Source organism: Setaria viridis, chromosome 4, assembly GCF_005286985.2.
Source record: "Setaria viridis chromosome 4, Setaria_viridis_v4.0, whole genome shotgun sequence".
Classification (NCBI taxonomy): domain Eukaryota; kingdom Viridiplantae; phylum Streptophyta; class Magnoliopsida; order Poales; family Poaceae; genus Setaria; species Setaria viridis.
This window is the reverse complement of record NC_048266.2, coordinates 3,815,562-3,836,538: the sequence shown is the minus strand read 5'-3', so window position 1 is coordinate 3,836,538 and position 20,977 is coordinate 3,815,562. Positions and strand designations below refer to the sequence as shown.

The 20,977-nt window shown below is 39.9% G+C and overlaps 1 protein-coding gene across 1 annotated transcript; it reads right to left on the bottom strand.

The window, feature by feature from the left end:
- Positions 1–1,516: 1,516 nt before the first annotated feature.
- On the bottom strand, positions 1,517–19,037 carry LOC117851975 (callose synthase 5). Its single transcript, XM_034733895.2, has 42 exons — positions 18,580–19,037; positions 17,903–18,003; positions 17,208–17,329; positions 17,017–17,113; positions 16,830–16,940; positions 16,598–16,726; positions 16,352–16,444; positions 15,880–15,971; positions 15,672–15,804; positions 15,442–15,579; positions 15,290–15,366; positions 15,119–15,206; positions 14,901–15,029; positions 14,703–14,817; positions 13,807–14,141; positions 12,741–12,793; positions 12,586–12,646; positions 12,426–12,507; positions 12,283–12,332; positions 12,080–12,166; positions 11,400–11,522; positions 11,226–11,320; positions 11,058–11,142; positions 10,822–10,982; positions 9,245–9,368; positions 9,025–9,119; positions 8,821–8,935; positions 8,565–8,716; positions 7,258–7,367; positions 7,030–7,155; positions 6,878–6,946; positions 6,600–6,789; positions 6,267–6,378; positions 6,040–6,159; positions 5,856–5,971; positions 5,684–5,767; positions 5,175–5,287; positions 4,869–5,098; positions 3,981–4,778; positions 3,745–3,795; positions 3,461–3,646; positions 1,517–2,036 (listed from the first exon to the last, which is right to left on the bottom strand). The coding sequence occupies exons 1-42, from the start codon at positions 18,914–18,916 to the stop codon at positions 1,806–1,808; spliced, it is 5,916 nt and encodes a 1,971-aa protein (XP_034589786.2). The 5' UTR covers positions 18,917–19,037; the 3' UTR covers positions 1,517–1,805.
- Between the last annotated feature and the right edge of the window lie 1,940 nt (positions 19,038–20,977).

The window sequence follows — 20,977 nt, the reverse complement described above, 5'->3', positions numbered from 1 at the left end:
GCAAGAATCTGTTTTTTGAAATCTCTGAGCAAAATTTTCTCCTGACTGAGTGTTCTATATTCCCCCAACTACATCCATGATCCATATGATTTGTTTGGCCAAGAGCAGGAGTTTATTGCTACCAATTTTCGATCCTGCCCAGGTCCTTAGCTTCTGCATCTTACAGCGCAACCTCAAGAAAGGGTTGTGGATGGAGAGTGGTTCAGTCCGTGCCTCTGTGACTGCTTCTTGAAAGCCCGGCAGCCTGGGCCAAAATGTTTCAATGAAACCTCTTCTTGGCAGTGTTGCCTACCAGTAGCAAAGGACAATTGTCAGACACCATGGAGGAAATGGCCTATAACAAACGGTTGGGAAACATGAGGGCCTAATCAGTTGTGCAAAATGCCCAGTCAATCCTAGTCTGGGTCACATTGTTTTACCATGTAAACTTCCTTCCTTTTAGTTGAATTTCTTTTAGTTCCAAAATCCAAATCCTCAATTGCAGATCGAAAGGCCCCCATCAGCCTTCTATTCAGGTTGGTGTTACTTTTTGTGCTAACAGGATCAAATTGAAGTCCCCAATAACCAGCCACTCTTCTGAAATAGTCAGGCTTATCTGCCTTAACTCATCAAGGAAAGCAGTGTTCTCATTCTCTTGTGGTCCATACCAAGATACCAAGTATGTACTCCGTAGTGAAGAGGTTGCATACTTGCATGTAACCTGCTAACGCGTGTTAATTCTGAATTCAGTAACTGTAGTGATCCTGATCGACAGCAAGCTGAATTCTCCTCTCTGTTCCTTGTGCTGGTAAATATGTGAACTGCTCCATAAACTTAGCCCCGAGGTATCTCCGATGATCTGTGCATCAATATAATCCAATTTCGTCTCCTGCAGACAAACCACTGTGAATCCCTCACGAAGTCTTTTACTACTTTTCTTCTTTGCTTGCATTGTTCAGGCCCCTCAGATTCCAGTTTAGGATCAATCTTTGTTCACTGACTGTGAAAACTAAGCAAAACCCAGACAGAAGGCAGTGGTCAAGAATCCATCTGCCACAGCTTCCCCCAAAACATGGAACACGCCTCCTGCTGAAATCTCCTCCCCAGAAGGACGAAAAGGCAAACAAACAAGAAGCTCAGGTAGCTGAAAAACACTGGCACGAACTGAATCCCTAATGAAACTGACACAAAACAGGAACTTGAATTGGGACAACATGGACAATGTGAGCACACAAACACATATAGGGGTAGGCCGAAAGGCCTGTTCAGGCCTCAGCCTTGATGGCAATGGCACTAAACTGGTCATGCCATCCTGCTCAGTTAGGCCAAACCCTGGTTTTACACTTTACACAGCCAACATTGGACAATATCTCCTTCCTCTCACTAAGATTCGCCTACATACCCTGTTTTATCATTCTTGTCATCAGATTGTTCAGTTACCATTACCCATTTATCACTTACATACAGAATCCCAGCCATGAAAATATAAGGAGTCGAATTGGCATAGCGCTATAGCAGACAGACAAAGAACTCCATGTACAAAAAATTAACCTACCCTTTGCATTTAAAAGAATGATTGTTCCGCTACACGCAGGTCAACGTCTACATCTATACAACAAAAATCTCGAAAAATGTAACCTATGTACCACGAGTAACAATGCCGTATGAAATATACAAGGAAAACACCTAAAAGACCGCCCTGTGTGTACAACAACTTCTGAAAGCGCCAGCAGCTTGAGGATGGCTCCAACAACACCAATGTACAAAATCCTGGAGCTAATTCCTCGCCTAACCTGTGCTTACGAACGTCTCCTCCTGCACTAACCTCATCTTTGCTTCTTTCCACCAGCCAAGATACGAGAGATTTGAAGGCCTCGGCTAAACGCCTGGTTGAATAGCAATCTCGTCTGGAACTCCGAGACAAATGGGAACCATGCGAGCACTGCCACAGGAACGAAGATGACGATCCCCATTAGGTACTCGTAACCCCTCGAGAGAGCCTTGACAGATCCCCAAAGACCAAACGCCTTGACCACCGGTTTACTTGCTTGTGATATCTGTTGTAACGATCACAAATGGACTAGAGCATCAGTTAAATGTTCTATCCAGCAATCTTAACATTTTTACAGCAGATACCAAACACTCACAGAGGTATTCAAAGTGGGCTAATAGTTCAGAGTTTTTATTCAGATTTCTAAACATTGTCCGGCTTTTTTTTTGGTTCCATCGCTCACCTTTTGACCGTCCAGATCTTGTGGAGCAAAAAGTTCGGCGGACAAGATTTTCAGCAGGCAGTATGTCTTTTCTTCGTTCGGCACTTTGGTTCGTTCAGTGTGTTTGGATCGTATTCTGTGATGCGTGTTTCTTTACTTTGTTTTTTCGTTCCATGACCACATTCCATGCACGGATTTAAAGGGTAAGGCGAGTAACTAGTTGCCAAGAGGATCAGATTTCAAGACACTTTGAGGATAAGGTTTCATTGGATGTTTCTCAGAGGCAGATACACTAATGCAGCGGCTGATCAGAGGCTGAGAGAATTTGTTTGGGCGGCAGCCATCAGGGAACATGATGTATTGTTCTTTTAGCTATATATCGTAGGCCATCAGGGAATATAGACCTGGCAATATCACTTGTTTTCATATATTTCAGGAAGGTAGTACATCAGTTATTTTTCAGATGTTTTACTCCGCAAAAGGGAGATGTACATTTTTCATATGTAGTCGTTTGTAAATGGCCATACATTTTCCATTAGTAGTTTGAAAATGGCCATGAATTTTCTATGCATCTTATATCACAGAATAGAAGTACTACAGTAATGTCTGCTGCTATCAACTGGTATTTCTTTTTTAAAAAAATCCTTTTAGGTATTTAATTGGCCCATGTATTCAAGCAAAGGGAAGGGTGGTATTGGCATAATGTTTACACCATGGATGTATCTGATCCCATTCAGGATTACTTAGGAGTTGACATCAATAAAAGATTGTTCAGTCAAACTAATTTCTATATTGTTACTGCTGCTACTAAGCTACTTCTTGACAACATGAAATTTTAAGGTCACATGCTCTGCAGTTGGCGACCAATAAGCTTGATGGTACGAATTTCTTTGCTTTTGGTGGTAATGATCCACAAGTTGATGTTTTTAGTCGGATCTGTACAATTTTGGCGCCCTTTCTGTTTGCACATTGACAGATTCATTTTTCGACTAAAGTCCATGTTTCTTTCAGTCAGTTTTTGGTTGTTGTTGTGTCACTGAAAATCTGGCTGATTTTTTTTCTTCCTTGCCCACATTTACATTTGCAGCCTTCATTATGTGGCACAACCTTATTGGATACAGAATTTGACTGACGCATACAGAAAATAGCCGAATTATGTGGAGTCATTCCCTTTTTATTTGACAAATTATTTTAATTGACACTAGGCATACCATATGAAATTTAGTGCTTCACAATTGAAATTAGAGGGGTAATGCCAATGGATGTACCTGCAGAATCGCCCATCCTGTGGGTGCAAATGCAAGGAAACTAGCAAATATGTCACCAACTGTAAGGTGTAAGACGGTGAATAGAACTGCCAGCGTTCCAACAGATCCAATGAACAAGGACAATTTAAGCAGCCGGAACATAAGCTGGTAATCGGCACTAAATTTCTTTCTTCCCATGGATACCACCTAAAGAAATATCCTGATCAGCAACTGAACAAGGACAACATCTTTTTGAAGAACAGCAACTACTTAGATTCGAAAACTAGCAGGCAAATGAAATTTACCTTTAAGACCAGCACTACAACAATGATAACCAACCAAGAAAGACCGTAAACCTGAAGCCAAAAAATCATATTTTCTTTAGTGGAGAGCCGCAATCATAGTGTTAAATAATGCTTTTAAACAACAAAAGGAAATTCAGACAATATTTAAGTGGTTTATCCACCAGCCTTGTGGTAGCAGGACTCATTTGGCTCAAGTTGACTTGAAGAAAGAAACTCAAACGAAATAAAGAACTTACAGAGATGCTTTTGTTGCCAGCAGAGATATTCAGGTGATATATGATACCATATTGGAATATGAAGAATCTGAGAGACAAAACAATCTCCCAGAAACGGCCCAAAAGACCTGTAGATTGTAAATGTTCCTGCTCCTCCTCCCACCAGGATTCCCAAGCTTTGTTAGAAGGAACCCCAATCCCACCTCGACTGCTAATCCACTTGCTCCAGTCATCCCAGTCATCTACTATTTTCTGCCACTCAAAACCTGATGGATTGAAGAGGAATGGAGCAAATAGCCAAGTGATAACCAAGAACCACATTGATGATGTCAGGAGTATATAGGTAGTCGAATCTGTAGCAACGTCACCATACAACTGATAGACTACTAGCAGTAACATCAGTTCAAGTCCTTTCACAAAATGGCTTCTGGAGTACATTCTATAATTCTCAGCAAACCTTACATGGCGGACCACAAAGCCTCTGCCAGTCGCTCTATATTTTGCACCACCATGCAGGATTGTGCGGCCAAAATAATGTGACTTAGTCCCAAGTGAGAAAGTGAAGAACACTGAACAGAGCTGGAGCTGCATGATTATGAAATCCCCTAGGGCACTTCTGAAGCCTCTTTCTAGGCCAATCTCCATAAACATGGGCAAGGCCATCAAAAGACCTAGCTGCACAATAGACTGAGATCCCATAGCCGCTTGAAGTGCACGGTTCCCTCTCATCCGTGCTTGCTTCATAATTGCAAACTCAAGTCCACTTAATGCTAAGTAAAGTCTTCCGTACAAGAACACATACACTATGATGACAACCATCTGCACAAAATTAAGACAACAGTATGAGACAATATGCATTGCGGCGAATTGTAACAAATGCTGTGCATTCTATTTTTCTATATACATTACCATTGAGCTAATATAAAACCCCACAGTTGTGAAGTAGCACGAAAGCATTCGGAAGAAGTCAAAGCGATGACCCAGCCTGTAGATATCTCTGCTAAGTACTTGCTCCCCATTTCCACAAGCCACTTTAGCCTCAAAGAGAGAAATTTGGTTAAGACCGACATCACGTCCTTTTCCCACTTGGATGTACTCATGATGGGTGACGTTTCCACGTCTTAGAGTTGAGTTGAAACCTGAAATTTTTTTTTAACTCTGTGCCTTCAAGTGCACAAATGGGCAAGACCTGGAAATATATGAAGAAGCACATACCAGCAAAAATGTCTTCACTTAAATTTATACCACAGGAAGCCTTGCTAATGCCTCCTCTTGTAATGTGAAAAATCCTATCGAACACATCAGGGTGTCCATAGTGAAATCGTACCCTGCCCAGAAAACAAAGTATGTCAGCGTTTAGACTATATGTCTGATGTTTTATGCCCTTTTAGACAGTAATGCCACATATATACTCACAAAATGCTTAAAATTGAAAAGCTTCAAAGAAAATAAAGTTTCGAGCAATGTCCATTGTTGATCTAATCTGTAAAATCTTATTTACTTCCAATCTCAGACTCGAACACATGTTCATGTGCATTCGACTTTCAAGGACAGAAAGAATTCTTAAAGATCATCTTGCATTCGTTTTCTAGGAGATAGTTTTGCCACAGATGCTCAGCAGATCCAACATTGTATCACAACGCATAAGACACTCAAGTGTCCAGTAAAATAATAACTGATTTTGTTTCATTCCAGTATGAATAAAGAAAATGGTGCATACTTACTTCAATGGATTAGCTAGGACCCTCTGTCCTATTGTCACAAAGCTCGTTTCTTGGTTTGACATAAACCATGCAAGTGATGACACACTACAATCCAGCATTCTCAGATATTAGTTGCTGATTCGGGAATTATGATGAAGAAAATGCAATGGTAACTGCAACGTTTTCAAACTACCTTCCGGTAAATATGTGTTCACGCACTCCAAGAATCGTGGGTTGACGGACACCATGGTTTTCATTGAATTCTTCCAGCAAATTCCGCATTTTCAAAGCTTCCTCCAAATAGTTGTCCTGAAGATAATTTGTAAATACAACACATTCCAATATACCATGACTTGTACCATAAGCACTCAATTCACCTGGTTCATATCAATGGTTTGGAGCGCTTCACCACGGGTAAAAATGATAGCATGATTTTGATTTTCAGGCTTCCCTTCACCTATTTTTGCTGGTCCTGGCAGCTTTATACGGTATATTTCCTTCACAGGATACAAAGTGTAAGAGCAACTGAGGTTGACATCAGACTGAAACATCAACAAGGTCTGGAATGATGGAAAAAAGACTTGTACTTCGTGGATATGCCTACCTGATCATGATTGTCTAGAGCTTTTACCAACACTGAATAAAAGACCTTCTGCACCTTGTCACCATCCCTCTCTTCAACTTCATCAATGTACGCCACACGCAGACCGGGGTAACTGTAGTTCCAAATTGAATTGGCACCCAAATCAATTCAAAGCAATATATTTTTCTGGGAGATGTAATTGTAATTAAATGTTAACTACTGAAGTAAATATCAGCTCAACCAGTCTACGAAAAACTGAACAAGAAAACATCTTAGCCCTGGAGGTAGATTATGCCATATCTTGTAATTGGCAAAATGTTCTAATTTATTTCTTTCTCAGAAGAAATTACTTACTTCACCATTAAGTTCAAGATATCTGTTGCACGTCGATCACCAGATTGTTTCTGATTGCCATATATCTGGCAAGTAGCAACATATGTAAATTTCATGTCTGCTACAGCCTCGAGTTGAGAGGACAAAGATCTTTGGCTTTTCTTCTCCTCCTCTGCTGGATCTGCAACTGCTTTATATCCTTCCAATATCTCTGCAAGAAATACAGGGAACATATCCGTAACTATTTTGAAGGCAGTGACCAAAAAAAAAAGCTCCACCTGGAATCTGAAGAAGCTTACCAGATTCAGAAGCCATGTCAAGGAATGCCTGAAGCTTCAAAGCTCTCCTATAGTACATCATGCCTCTAACTATTCACAGAAAAGAACACATCTGGGAGTTAGCCAAAACATCCTGATTTGATAGGATAAGGCAGATGGTATGATCGAGTTACCTGTTCTACAGAGCGTCTGCCCTCTAAGAGAAGCCCAATGACGAAGTTGTAGGACATTTTCCTCGTTTCCCCAGACTTCACTTTCTCTTTTGCAATTAATTCTTTCCATGAAATTATTCCATTCATCTACAAAAGGAATCACGAAAAATAAAATAATGGAAACTTGGTAACTTAAATAATAAAGATTTGAAGTGTGGAAATTCAAGGGAAATCAAACAGAAATGAAACCTGGATAGATTTTTTGTAGGTAGAATATAATTGATACACCATCTTCATTCTCCAGATCAAGATCACTTTTGGAATATACAGTTTCCTCACTGTAGTAAGGAGTCATAACACTGCCAAGTACAAAGAACAACACTAAATTATGTTGACTTAAATCTTTTTCACTGAAACTCTTATGACCAGAGGGTACACTTAAACATTACAGGGTTGTCGGATATTGGTTATGGTGAATTTATTTATTTTAGATACAGTTTGTTTAACTACAACATGCACTACAACAGGGGTAGTAGAGAAAACTTTTCATGTGCAGCCTTGCATCCAAAAGACATAATTTCTTTGTTGATATAAAAAATAGAATGTGAACAGGGCATTGTGATGGTATTTATATTTCCTAGAGTGGTATTTCCCCTTTCTGGGGGGTGTATTCGCTTCAAATTAAAATGAATTGAAGAGCTTCTTGCCCTAGGTTTCAAATATATATATATATATATATATATATATATATATATAAAAGATTGATATAGCGCATATTCTAACTAACATCTAAAAAAGCAGAAAAGGAACTCCAGTTCTAGTAAAGATCATAGCTCAGCCATCAGATCCGGAGTCAAGACTGCCTGGATCGAGCCAGAACGGAAGTGGCAATTGAGATATTTAAAGCTTACAGAAAACCAACATCTAAAAACAGAAAAGGAACTTCTGTTTTAGTAAAGATCATAGCTCAGCCATCAGGTCTGGAGTCAGGGCTGCCTGGATCGAGCCAGAATGGAAGTGGTAATTGAGACATTTAAAGCTTACAGAAATTAAAAAATGTTTGGGAAGCAAACCAGCACTGTTATAGCATCAACACATAATTTAAGATAAATAAACGATCACTTTGTACAGTGACTACTGTTCTTTCGATCTGGTTTGATTCTAAAAAGTTGAGGTTTGACTCTGGGGGTCTCCCTCAGTTCTTTTGTAAAAAAATGATCACCCAACCCAAATCCAACATCCTTGGTAATATTTGCATGGTCCTAATGTCGCCTTTTGTCTTTACTGGAGAGCACACACTACGACATTAAGGCTTTCAGAATATCAAGGTTGCAGGGAAAGAAATGCCAGTTAGTTAATGTCAAATGCTCCGCGTCAATTAAATAAAAATAGTTTAGATGCATAATAATTTTTAGTTATAACATTTTTTAGAAATCTCACGTACAGTTTCTTGCAAATGAGCCATGAGAAACAGAAAAAGAATTATGCTACCTCAGTACCACTTAAAAACTACAGGATTTTGCAATATTTTTAGCAAGTCGTTATATGAGAATAACCTGAATGAGAGCATTTTGCGTACTCTAGGTGCACGTGGCATGTCCATGAATAGAGAATTTGTGAAAAATGCTATTCTTCGACGAGCTTCAAGATTTGTGGGGACATCCATTGCTGATTCCTTCACAGTCAATAGAAGGTGCAAACGCTTAATCTGCAGACAATGGAGTTTATGCACACTGTTATACAAAACATGTACTCTAACTCACATTCTTGGTAATAAAAGACTTAGGGACAATAATAATTTGCAGACATGACCTGTTCTTCCCACTGCGCTGAAATCGGAGGAGGGAAAACAATTGCAGGCTTTGTACCAGAACCCGCAAAAAGCTGCCTTCTTTCCTTGTTCCCATGACCAAACTCAGCCAGCTCTCTGAAAATGATAAAATGTTATGATAATTAGTGGGGCCTATTGACATGAAAGACATGTATATAATTATCATGAGCGCAAACGAGAATAACCTGATCTCATTGACCATCATATCTCTCGTTATCACTTCTAACATGTCTTGAAGCAACAGTACCACATTACCAAACTTCGAGGCATCTCTTTCTTTCTGCAGGTGACCAGTGGAATGTCAGCAACACCTTAAGTACATAAACAGACCATCTTTTTTAACAAGTCGAAACATTCTAATTTTCAAATAGACAATAATTGAGTAAGGTAGTAACATTGAATTACCAAGGTAGATATAAGCTCCACAAATTTCTTGCAAAAAATTGGGAGCGCGCTCATTCTAAAATTGGCAAGGAATGTATTCTTTGCAATATTAGCTTCAATTTCTTTGATTATAATGCCAATAATCCTGTTCACGTCAATGAACAAACATGTCAAAAGAGGATCAATGTAATCAACTGAACATGGAATTTAAGATACGTATGTAAAAATGCCAACGTAGTTCAAGAAACCAACCAGCATGAAGGAAGGATAACACATATCCCTTCAGTACAATTGATATTACATACCTAACAATAGCTACAAGTTTACTAACTACAGTCTACAGGCAGAGTTTTCTTTATATTATACATCTTGGTAGTGCTCGGGTGTCCTCCCCAATTCATTTTTGGAAAAGCTAGTTCCTGAATACTGAAATAGCAAACATGTGCAGCATACGCAACTATTGATTTCTTTGTATCAGATTTGTAACCTTGGCTCAGTAAACACTATTTTATTCTCGTTTAGGGTCCGGCAATGTAAAGCTGATATCCTGATATTGATTCTGGTTTCACTAAGAAGAGTGAAATCAATGTGGTTCAACAATTGGTTATATGACTGCAGGCTTCGAGATCTTCTATCAAAATGGCATCCATTGTCCAAGGAGTTGGTTGGCTTAGCATGTTCGCCCATTTAGCTACAAAGTAACATATCTATATTTATTACAAAGTACCTCCAGATAAGCACCATTCAAACTGAATGCTTGTGACAGATATGGTTTTTCAGAAGAAAACGGCTCAAAGGTTTTACCACATTTACTTAGCTGGCTTCACATTAATTGGTTGTAGCTCACTCTTTCTTGAGTGCTTTCTGATTGCTCTTGAGTCTTGTCTTGGAACTTTGTTAATGTCAGGTCTTGTATACCTTTGTACATCTAACCTATTATATTAATATATATTTTCGACAGCATCTTCCCATGCTAGTATCCTAACAAGGCTGGTTTTATGATGTTTTTATGTGGATTGGCTAGGGATAGGTGGTATAGCAGGAAGAAATCAGCTAGTCGTCCTCCCTCTGGAGGCTCTGACTGCTTTTAGAGTATTTCTTCTTGCTTGCTTCAACCTGATGTGCCAGCTCCATATATAGAGCCGGGACTAACAAACCAGTGCTAATCTCTTGGGAATAACTAACACAATCTTTGCTAACAACCTAGCTATCTTTAACAAACTAACTAATCTATCTCTAATCCGTAGCCCTGAGCATATGCTGCTTGCAGCACTGGTGGTCCTAGGGAAGGGCCCACACCCGTAACATGTTTATAGGTAATGAGTGTAGTAACTAGAGTATCTTAGAAATAAAAAAAGGTTAATAAATACTTGTAGTGGCTTCGTTGAAGAAAAAGGTGATTATTGTCATCTTATTTCTTAGTTTCATATGGAAGTGCTTACTTCCTACAGCCCTACACTGGAAGTAGGTTACAGCAATACAGATAAGAATTTTCAGTGACAGCGTTAACTCCTTTTCTCATGAAGAAATACTTAAATAGAATGAAAGAATATGCCTCAAATAAAAGGCATGAAAAAGTGAAAAATATTGGAAGATACCTTTTCTCATTTTCTCCAACCACCAGTACATTAAGAACAAGTTTGAATGATTCGTAACATTCCAGTACAGCACATTTCATGTACTCATCTGCACATATACGTTTCCAAAGATCTGAATCTCTAGGTCGAAATTGTGCTGCCATGTCTAATGCTATAGGTATCTGCATCACAAAATAACTTGCTATAAAATTTTTTTACCACCAACGTGCAAATAAGGTATAAATCTATTTTCAAACCTTGCTAGCAAGCAAGAACAGTGGCCACTGCATCAATTTGAGGCTGGGGTCTGACGAATAAGGAACCCCTAACAAGTCCATCTCCCTGTGGGATACAGAGTTTGTCAGCTTTGCTGCAACGATAATATTTTCTATGTTTTCTTACTGAACAGAAGGTAAGTGCATCACCTATCGCTTATAAGATCTTCTTCCCGGAAACTGCATATTACTTCATTCCACAATTGAGCAAACTTGGCAGCTTCAGTTCTCTTGTTGGGAGAAACCTGTTTATCAATAATTTCTATTAAGACGTTTCATTGATTTATTAGGGGAATCATACCAAAATTTACGGTCATTTGAGACCTCAGCAAAGCGCTTTGCGAGTGAAAAGCGCCTGTTTCTGCTTTTATCTGATGGCACCAAATACGTATTGAAGGCTCCAGGCAAAGAATGGAATCGTGATCTCAGCATTCCCAATGTTCGTATCTGATGCAGAAAAATTTCATAACATGATTAGAAACTAGATCAGGATCATTCAACTAAAACATTAATGTTGCTCACGTGGTTACCTATACAGAAGGCCAATAACATTTTTGTTTACAAAATATAACAATACAAATGCAGCAACAATTAAAGGAGTGAATCTGACTGTGCATGCAACAAACCATCAAAATAAGTCTCTGTGCTCAGTTTCATAATAATATATCATTAAAAAAATATGTCATACAAATAGAGCAACAAAACCTTGTAACATAAACAACAGAGTCTGCCAGCAAACAGATCCTTACAAACATGAATATTCCTTGTGAAATGGTAAATGAACATTCTAAAATTATCTGTTCAATTGAATTTTATGGATTCTAGGGCTGCAGATTTTTCAGTAAGATTTTTCCATACAAACAATATATTGCATACAACTCCTTAGCATAGAAGCCATCACAAAACAATTATTTGGTGATCAGGCTCTCTAAACATTCTAATGCTCATATTGACCTTAAATAAGATAACAAGTACCATATAATGGTTTTAGATTCATTTATTACCTCCCCAAGTCGCCCAAGTGCACCAGTCATGCCACCAAATATTGTAGAGAAGATGGCATACCATATCTGTGTATCCATTAAATAGACCTGCAATAATTAAAGGCAACACAAATGAATATTAGAGTTACGGTTCATGTTTCAAATCAAAGAAGAACAAGATGATATTACTAGCTAGATAATATGTACGTTAAATACGTTCGTACCAGGAGAACAGGAGCCCAGAGCGACAGTATAGCACCAATATTATAGGATGCTGCAGAAAGCAGTAGCTATTATTAATCAAAGAAAAGGGTTCCCTCAATGAAGATCCCCCACCCGAAAAGAAAGTTAGGAAATAATCAACTACCATTAGGGAAAAATTCATGCCACTCATAACGGATATTATGAACACCCATTACGTCCTTTGTTGGCTTTATCAGAGGTTGAATCTGCAAAGCAAGATGAGAATGAGGTTCAGATCTAGCATGTAAAAGCATCGTTGCAAAACATCTAATTGGAGAACTTACTTGTACAAAGTAGCTGAACGAAAATTTGGAGCATAGCAGCAAAATCCAAAAGAATGTATACCTTTTGAGTTGAATAGAATAAAATAAGTATCCACAGAAAGAAGAGCACTAGTAATAATAATAATAATAAATAAACAAATAGCATGTGAACTTACTTAAATAGTGAAACTTGGCTTTCGTGCATCCCACGGCCAACATAAATTCGTTTCTGCAACATATCGTGCAGTTAGGATGATATAACAAGTGTATGGACCATAATATAAAAAAATACTCGAACATGCAGGAATGGACCATAATATAAAGAAAATGCCTTTCAAAAAATATAAAGAAAATGGAAATGAAATGTACATGGAATCATTTTGATGCAGAAAAACAATGGAGAAGGAGAAAAATAAAAAAGGAAAAAAAACTCAGATACATTGTTTGGGTGCAGGCTATTGAAGTAGGTCGGTATACCAAATATATTGATTATCTTGACTACAGAAGTAGTTATGCAAATCACAACCTCCATTTGCTGGAGTGGCACAAAATATGATATCCTCGTTTAGTAAAGTAGCTCTAACAAATCCAATATGAAATGTTTGGGTTAACAATAATGTTGGAGAAGAGAGCATCCACTATGGTCGTAAGCTTTGAAGAATTATGCAATTACCAATACTACATTTTCTCAAACAAAGATCAAAAGATGGAATAATTTCTTCCTTTGCAACAGAAGCCCTTTGCCATTTTGTACTTAGACTGTTTTATGAGCTAATTTTTCTTAACTAGGAATACTGGGATGCATAACAAATAACAAGTGATTGGCATATAACTGGCAGTATGGCATTCAAGATGATGGTAACATAACAATCCAAATTTACGATAATTCATGATGTTCTAACAAATTTGAAGAATATAGCTGCCATTCGAATCTGAACTTTACATTCACAACGTGTAATCAAAGAAATCATCAAATGCATTTTGCAAAATTAAACAAACTTTAGTTCTTGGAAAAAATAGCTCCAGGAAATTTATGAAGAAAGAACATGACAAGTTATGTGATCAAGTGCATTCTTGAAATTCCATTGAATCCAGTCAAACATTAGCTTAAGTTTTGCCAAGTAAAAAATGCTGTCTTACAGGAAAATAATTGGAATGAGTTTTAATACCAGACATGTTTCATGATCACTTTCCTAAAATATAGACAACAAAAGCAAACATAATATAGATTGAATCAAATACCTGAGACCACCACAGAAGCAGTCTAACAATGTGCCAGTCAGAATTTTCTATCCACCTTCGGAACATTGGAAACAGAAAGAGTGCTGCACTAAGGATATTTGGTATAAGGTACACTGCCACAGCCAGCATATACAGAGTTGGCACCCCTTTCACATAACGTAACCATTTTTCCAGGTCTTTCAGAGGTAAGTTGACTTTTGGTGCTGTGCTCATGTAGAAAAATGGAAGAATCACAGCCCATGCGGCACTAACTATGATCTTCAGAATATTTCTCAAGGCATCGATGAACTTGCATTTATGAGAACCAGGAAAGTTCAGAATAAAGTCTAAAATGCCTGCCATCAATTAAATAAGAAAATCAGTCATACTTTGGACTAGAAACTAAATGTTGCATTAATCTGTGTAAAGACATCATAAGCTCCAAACTTGAGCATGTCCAGAACATGACTGTGATGAGGTTGCAAAATTTTGGGGTCAGTAGAAGGTACCAGCAGAAGGCTGCACAAGCAAATTGGCCTACTGAAGCTGGAAAGTGGTAAGGCTAACAAGTTTGACAGATGTTCAACAGATTTGTTTCGGTAGAAAATTGATGCCAGTCATTAGTTCAGTATCTATTAATAGATATGGAGTGGTTCATTAAACAGTTTTGAAACACTGCTAATGAACAAAACCAAAAATCTAGTGCATTTCACCCTAAAAATCCACTTGTCAATAACTTAACAGATGGTTAAGGTATAAAGATGCAATTAAAGAACAACTAGCACAATGCTTTCATTAGCATTATCTACTGAAGAAACAAGACATGCAGACATTTTTATCACGTACCATATGATGCAATGATGTGTACATATTTCAAAAAAAAAAAATCAACTGGTACTTCAATAAAGGGGGCATACTTTGGAGGAACTGTAGAAATGCTGCAGTGACGAACACACTAGATAGGGAATATAAGAGGTCTTTCTGAAGGATTTGAGTCACCGAATAATCATTCCAAGCAAAAATCAGCATTGCCTGTTCAATAAGTCATTAGAAGATTAGCAGGTGTGCCATAGTCAAGTTTACAAAAATATCCATATACAACTTCAACAAATAACCTGCAGAGCCAAAATATAGAAGGTCCACATTCGGTCAAAACTTCGGAAGATATGCCAAAACGTTCTAGTCTCAACGAAATTTGTCTTCCCTGTACTTTTATTGGAAATCTTTTCTGGTGAGCTTCCAGCCTGTAAATATATTTTGCCAGAAACGTAATCCCCAATCAATTAATTTGGCAGAAATATTTTCAGATTGCAGATGGTTATCAAATTTGTACCATTGTTACAGGCCTTGAATCATGCACAGATTTGAAAAAATCACCATCATCCCGCATAGGCCACCCCAGTGAGAAACAATCAGGCGTCCTGAGTGAAATGGAGTGGGATTTGCAATGAAAGATGCAAAAAAGATGTTGATATGCACTCAGAAAATAATGCAATGGACAGACCAGAAGTACTCATTTAGATCATCATAGTTAGACCATGCAGAATGTGGTGTCTTTCCGTGCTGTGATTTGCCTGCCTCCTGCAAATAATCACAAGCATCTGTATTTGAGGAAACTTCTTGCTAATCATATATGATGATGCTTTATCACAGTACCTTTTTAATGACACGATAGATAGGCGTGACCACTTTCTTCAAGAATGCCTCCTCATCCCCACCATAAGATGGCCTGATATTTTCCCCAGTCACAATACTAACATTTCCAGCTAGCAGACCGTGTAGCTCATATGCCATCTGCGCAAATCGAAGATGCCGTCTCAAACAGGACAATACATCGTTGAAATGAGCTCCTCTATTGAATGTGATAGTTAAAAAATGCATCATACATTGTGGAAGATGTAGCAAAGACACTCTGGCATAAATCTGATGTTTGCTGCTTCACCCCATATAAGCAGGTAAAGACCTAGATATAGAATCTTCCGCTGCTGAATTTCCTGTGGTTGTGCACCTTGAGGAAATCTGCAGTTACAAGATCATGAGCACAATTTGCATTAAGATAATTAAATTAGGAAACAAGGGTAATGAATATTATACCTTAAACTATGCTTCCGTGACAAAAATTTGCACCATTTCCTGTAATTGCTGAATAGCTTAGTCATCACCACATCGACAGCTCGGTCATCAAGCTGTTTCAAGGACAAACAAAAAGTGCCAGTGAACTAAAAGGCATGAAAAAAAATAAGGGATGGACTAGTACTGTCGAGCAATACACTTGATTTGCATGCATGCAAACCAGTTGCACAGTGCTTCTCTGTGTGTGTTTGGACTTAACTATAGTTATAATCTTCACATCATGTGATGGAATGCAATTAGTCATCTCATGTTTTGCATGCAGCTACTTCAAAAATCAGTTAACCAAATGCCAGTAGGACAACGCATTTCTAGACATCATTATTGCTTTCAGGAGACATATGAGTCTGACAGCGGAGGCAGAGTAGCATAATATACCAAACTTATCACGCTATATGGTCAAGCCATTGAAATGAATTGTGACAAAGAACAAAACCTTGCTAAGTGGTTCGGGCTTTGGCTCGAGTCTTATGTGGACATTAGCAAGGAAGAGAATCAAATGTTCTCTTTGATTCCGCACGCTATCCCGCTGCACATAAGAAAGCTAATATTAGATCCAAATGTAACAAGCTTTACTATGAATAGAATGATAAAATGAATCCATATGCTTTCTTAATAACAAGAGGACCGAAATTCCCATTTTGGTATAAAGAATGACAAAGTTGAAATAGAACCAGCAGACCTGAAAGCCAAACATAGCCCTCAACCAATCCAGCAAATCAAGATCACCACCTTTTTGCCTCTCTGGCTCAAATGTTGACGGCCAGGTCAAGCCCCTTGTGTTCCTCAGTGCTGTGACTGCTGCTTTGATCTATTAGTAATGCAACCAGACCATTTCAGCTTCTTTGATTAAATCATTACAATGTCCTTATCTTTTTGAGGAAAGACGCCCTACAGTTCTGAAATGTGCATACCTCCTCCAGCTGCATGATGGACTGGGATGCACTGGCAGCATCAAGAGGGAGGATATTGAACGGTGCGTAGATGTCTTTCTTCTCTTGTACATCCTTGTGCAAGCGAATAATCTGTGCAGCGGAGTATTAGAAAAACTCATCCCATACATTTCAATAGAGACATTTAAAGAAGACATTGAGCACGAACCTCCGGATTCACTTCTTCAACCTTCTCGTTCTTATTGACGGCACAGAGCACTTCAAATAGGACTCCAGCGGTCTGATAGGCCTTTCCAAGTTGAGCCCTGCAGGCAGCATTAGCATGGGACATGGTGTTTCATGACTAGATTAGATTTGTAGCAGATATCAGAGAACCCAGGTTGGAAACTTGGGAATTACCTGTCAGCTTGTTCCCCTTTGTCGAGCGCACGAACGTAGTTCTCATAGTATTGTTGATAAAAACTCTCGATTTCACGGGCATCACTTTTCTTCACGCGCTTAGCAAGACTAGGGATATTATCCTGTGGTGTTGCAGAAGAGTGGAAAATATATTTCTTGAGTTAGGCTTTGCATTCAAGAGGAAGTTGTAAAACCCTGATTATCTCAACAGATTTCAAAAAAAAATTGAACTGAATATCCAATGAACTTGGCATTAGTGTTCATGACACATCATCTAACAAACTACAAATAGATAGACACCATCATTTGTCAAGTGCATACATTTATTTGTTGCATTCGAGCATTTTACAACAACAGCAGAACACACCTATATATTTATATATATAGTTAGGGAGCTACACTTTCTCTGTAGCTTGTTTTACAACATAATGTAACTTCAATTCTGAGGCTTACAGACAAGTACATTAATGATACACTTGTCTACCAAGTAATATTTTTTGAAGGTTTATCCAGCAGTAACAAATTTCAGAGCATAGTACAGATTACAAACCATGCAAGCCAAAAAAATTCCCTGGCAAGAGAAAAAAAACAGCAAGCAACTAGTAACGAACTGAAATGAGTAAATACAAATGAAGGAGAACAACATGTACGCTAATAGCATGCAAAAATATAGAGCAAGGAAGATCGCTTCTCACTTTTTCAAGACGTTGGAGCAGAGCTGTCTTGAACTGCCTGACGCCACGACCGATGGAGTTCTGATCCAGCCGGTGCGCCTTCTCAAAGGCATAGAACCGACCTAATTTCACAAAGAAACTATCTAAGATGAAGCCAGCAAAAGGTTGACAACTTGCATTTACTTTTGTATAGGAAGTAGCAAAGCCTATCATCCAAGTTACAATTCCAGTAACGTCTATCTGTTTGCAAACTGGTTTTAAAAAACCAAGGAATGTATCGGCAATGGCACAATTGATGCTATGGATGGTTGTAGAAAACAAACTGTGATTCGTATGGGTGTGAACATACTCCGAAATTTGCTCCCCGAAGCATGAAAACGTGATAACGCCAGAAATGCTCGAAGGGAAATCACAGCAACTTTTGTCTGAGCAGACTCCTCGCACGATCATGATTTGAAGGACAACACCTCTCATAAAACCACTAATCAAGGCGTGCATGTGCCCCCCAAAAATATCTAAGAAAAAAATTCTCCTAAACGCACAAACACTGAGAAAAATTCAAGTTCACAGCCAAGCCAGATAAAGTTCATCAGGAGCGCCCGCTTAATTTGTGACAAAATCCAGACACAGACGGCTCAAAACTTCACGCGAGTGCACAGTGCACCACAACAATCCCCCGAGGACGCGAGTGCACGTACAGAGGTAGGCCACGCGGGGATGCTCGGGCTCGATCTCGGCGGCGACGCGCAGGATGGGGGCGATGCTGCTGAGCGTGGACGGCACCACCTCGTTGTCGAAGACCTCCATGGAGAAGGTCGCCATGCCCGCGCCCCTCGAGCCGCGGCGGTTGAGCCCCGAGACGAGCGCGGACGTCGGCGTCACCGGGTCGTTCCCCGCGGCGTGCCCCGCCGACGCCGCCGCAGCCGACGACGGCGGCGGCTCGTCCCCGCCACCGCGCGGCGCCGTCATCCTCGCCGCCGCCGCTCCACCACCACCGCCTCGCGCGCGATCTCCCGGGCGATCCTCCTCCTGCATTGGGCTAGGGTTAGCGCCTGGGATTCGATGGGATCCGGGCGGGGGAGCTAGAGAGAGCGGGGAGACGAACCCCAAAACGTGAGGCCGCGGTCGCGAACGCTTCTCCTCCTGCCGCTTCCGCCTCGGCTCGCCGTCTCGGGGGAACAAACGGAGGAGGCGAGAGGGGAGCCGGGTGATGAAATAGAGGGACTGGCCTTGCGTGCCCGTGGCCTATTTATACTTCGATCCGACGGCCGAGATGAGCTGATTGGGTGGAGAGCGGGGGCGCGGAGGAGATCAGAGGCGTCCGTGTGGGGGGCATTCTGAGCTCCGCTGCTTGTTGAGGCGGTTTACCCCTTGACCCCTGTGGACGGTGGGCCGAGCGTCGTGGTTGGCCACTGGAAGCCTGGAAACACATCGCTGGCCTTTTGTCACCCCGGAATTTACTTACGGGTGATGTTTTGTCCCGCTGACACTTGTGCCCCACCATGTTCAGCTGTGATGGATGGTGAGCTTTTGCGTACAGGAAGAATTGCATGGCTCACGCTTTCTGTTCGGCTATTTCTCGGGCCCGGTGTCAGTGAGTCGTCAGGATGCAATAGCGTGGCAGTTACTGCCGTTAGAAAATTCCGTGACTCCGTTTCACCGCGAGGCGCGGGAGCTGCGGTGTCCGGCTGGACTTTTGTCTTCTTCCCGCGAGAAACGGAGGAAACCTTCACTTCTCTCTGTCACGTGGGCCATACGGTTGAACGGGTCGCCTGACTCGCTGAACTGGCTAACCTATGTCTTGCATGCAAGATTTGCGTGGCCGAGCGTCCGGATGTCATCTCCCTTCTCTTTGCTTGCCTTGAGTTTAGCAAGAGGATTAAGCAACCAATCTAACATAATAGGTCATGCTTTTGGCATGATCCATTATTTTCTTTCATACTTTAAGCCTCGCCTCACGTTAAAGAAGCCCAAGCCAAATACAGATGATTATAAGTTCTTGAGAAATTTTCATAGTAACAAAGTTGCCTCTTACTATAACGACATATATGTGGCAGGAACTTCACGATCATGAGGCATGGAGTATACAAACTATATCTGTTTACGACCACATCTGTAGTTAGATGTTTTAAAAATTTTATGGCTACATCTTAGATATGATAATATAATTTATAAACGGCATATGTTGTCAAGAACTCAAGATTGATTCTGGTTCCGCATCAATTCTAGCTCTTGCATGTTACTGCACGAACTATCTACTTGATTGACCACTGAGCAATTTTGTGACCAAGATAACTCATGTACTTCCTCCGTTCCAAATGATTATTCATTTTAGCTTAGATACATAGTTTTTGCTATATATCTAGACATAGCATATATCTAGATACATAGCAAAGTCCATGTATCTATAGAAGATAAAATGAATAGTAATTTGGGACGGAGAGATTAGCTTGTAATAGGAGATCAATAGAACCTCAATGCTTTGTCAGTTATAACAAAGTACGTGTCGCCTTTGTATCATCATGGTATAGGCTCATTCCGTGTTGAATCATTGTACTGCACACATTTAACTCAAGAGGAGAGACGACCGTATTCTCACTTACTGATAGATATGCTGTCCTTTACTCCTTTTCTCCTCCAATACACATGAAAACTATACATCTTTGTATTAAAAACTATACATCTTTGTACTAAGAAGAAATAAGTTTGCAATACACAGCACGCTGCATGAGGGCACACGCACCCACATCTGCTGAGCTAGAGCTACACGGCGTTACGTACACAGTAGAGACAGCAAAGTGTGGCCTTTCACGCCTAATAATGCTGAGTACTCACTAAACAAGCAACTCGAATGCAATAAGGCCCCAGCCGCAAATTCAATTAGCTCTTTTTTTTCTTGATCAATATCGTTATCATTTGTGCATTGGCAGAGTCTCCATGTTCCTGAACACGCCTGCGTTGAACTATCAATAAATGCGGAAAAAGGTGTTTTGGATCCTTTCCTCTTGGCTGCCGGCAATTGTTCTCTGAGGGTCAACCACCATTCTAGCAGCACAGATTATCTGTTACAGATAGATAGATAGATAGATAGATAGA

Bases quoted from the DNA above. Each gene is read 5' to 3' on its own strand.
- LOC117851975 (XM_034733895.2), bottom strand. From the start codon at position 18,916: ATGCAGGAGGAGGATCGCCCGGGAGATCGCGCGCGAGGCGGTGGTGGT. The intron at 15,030-15,118 runs GTACAAATTTGA...ATATATTTACAG, and splicing joins ATTCAAGGCCTGTAACAATG to GCTGGAAGCTCACCAGAAAA. The intron at 12,333-12,425 runs GTAGTTGATTAT...TGCTTTCTGCAG, and splicing joins GCATGAATTTTTCCCTAATG to CATCCTATAATATTGGTGCT.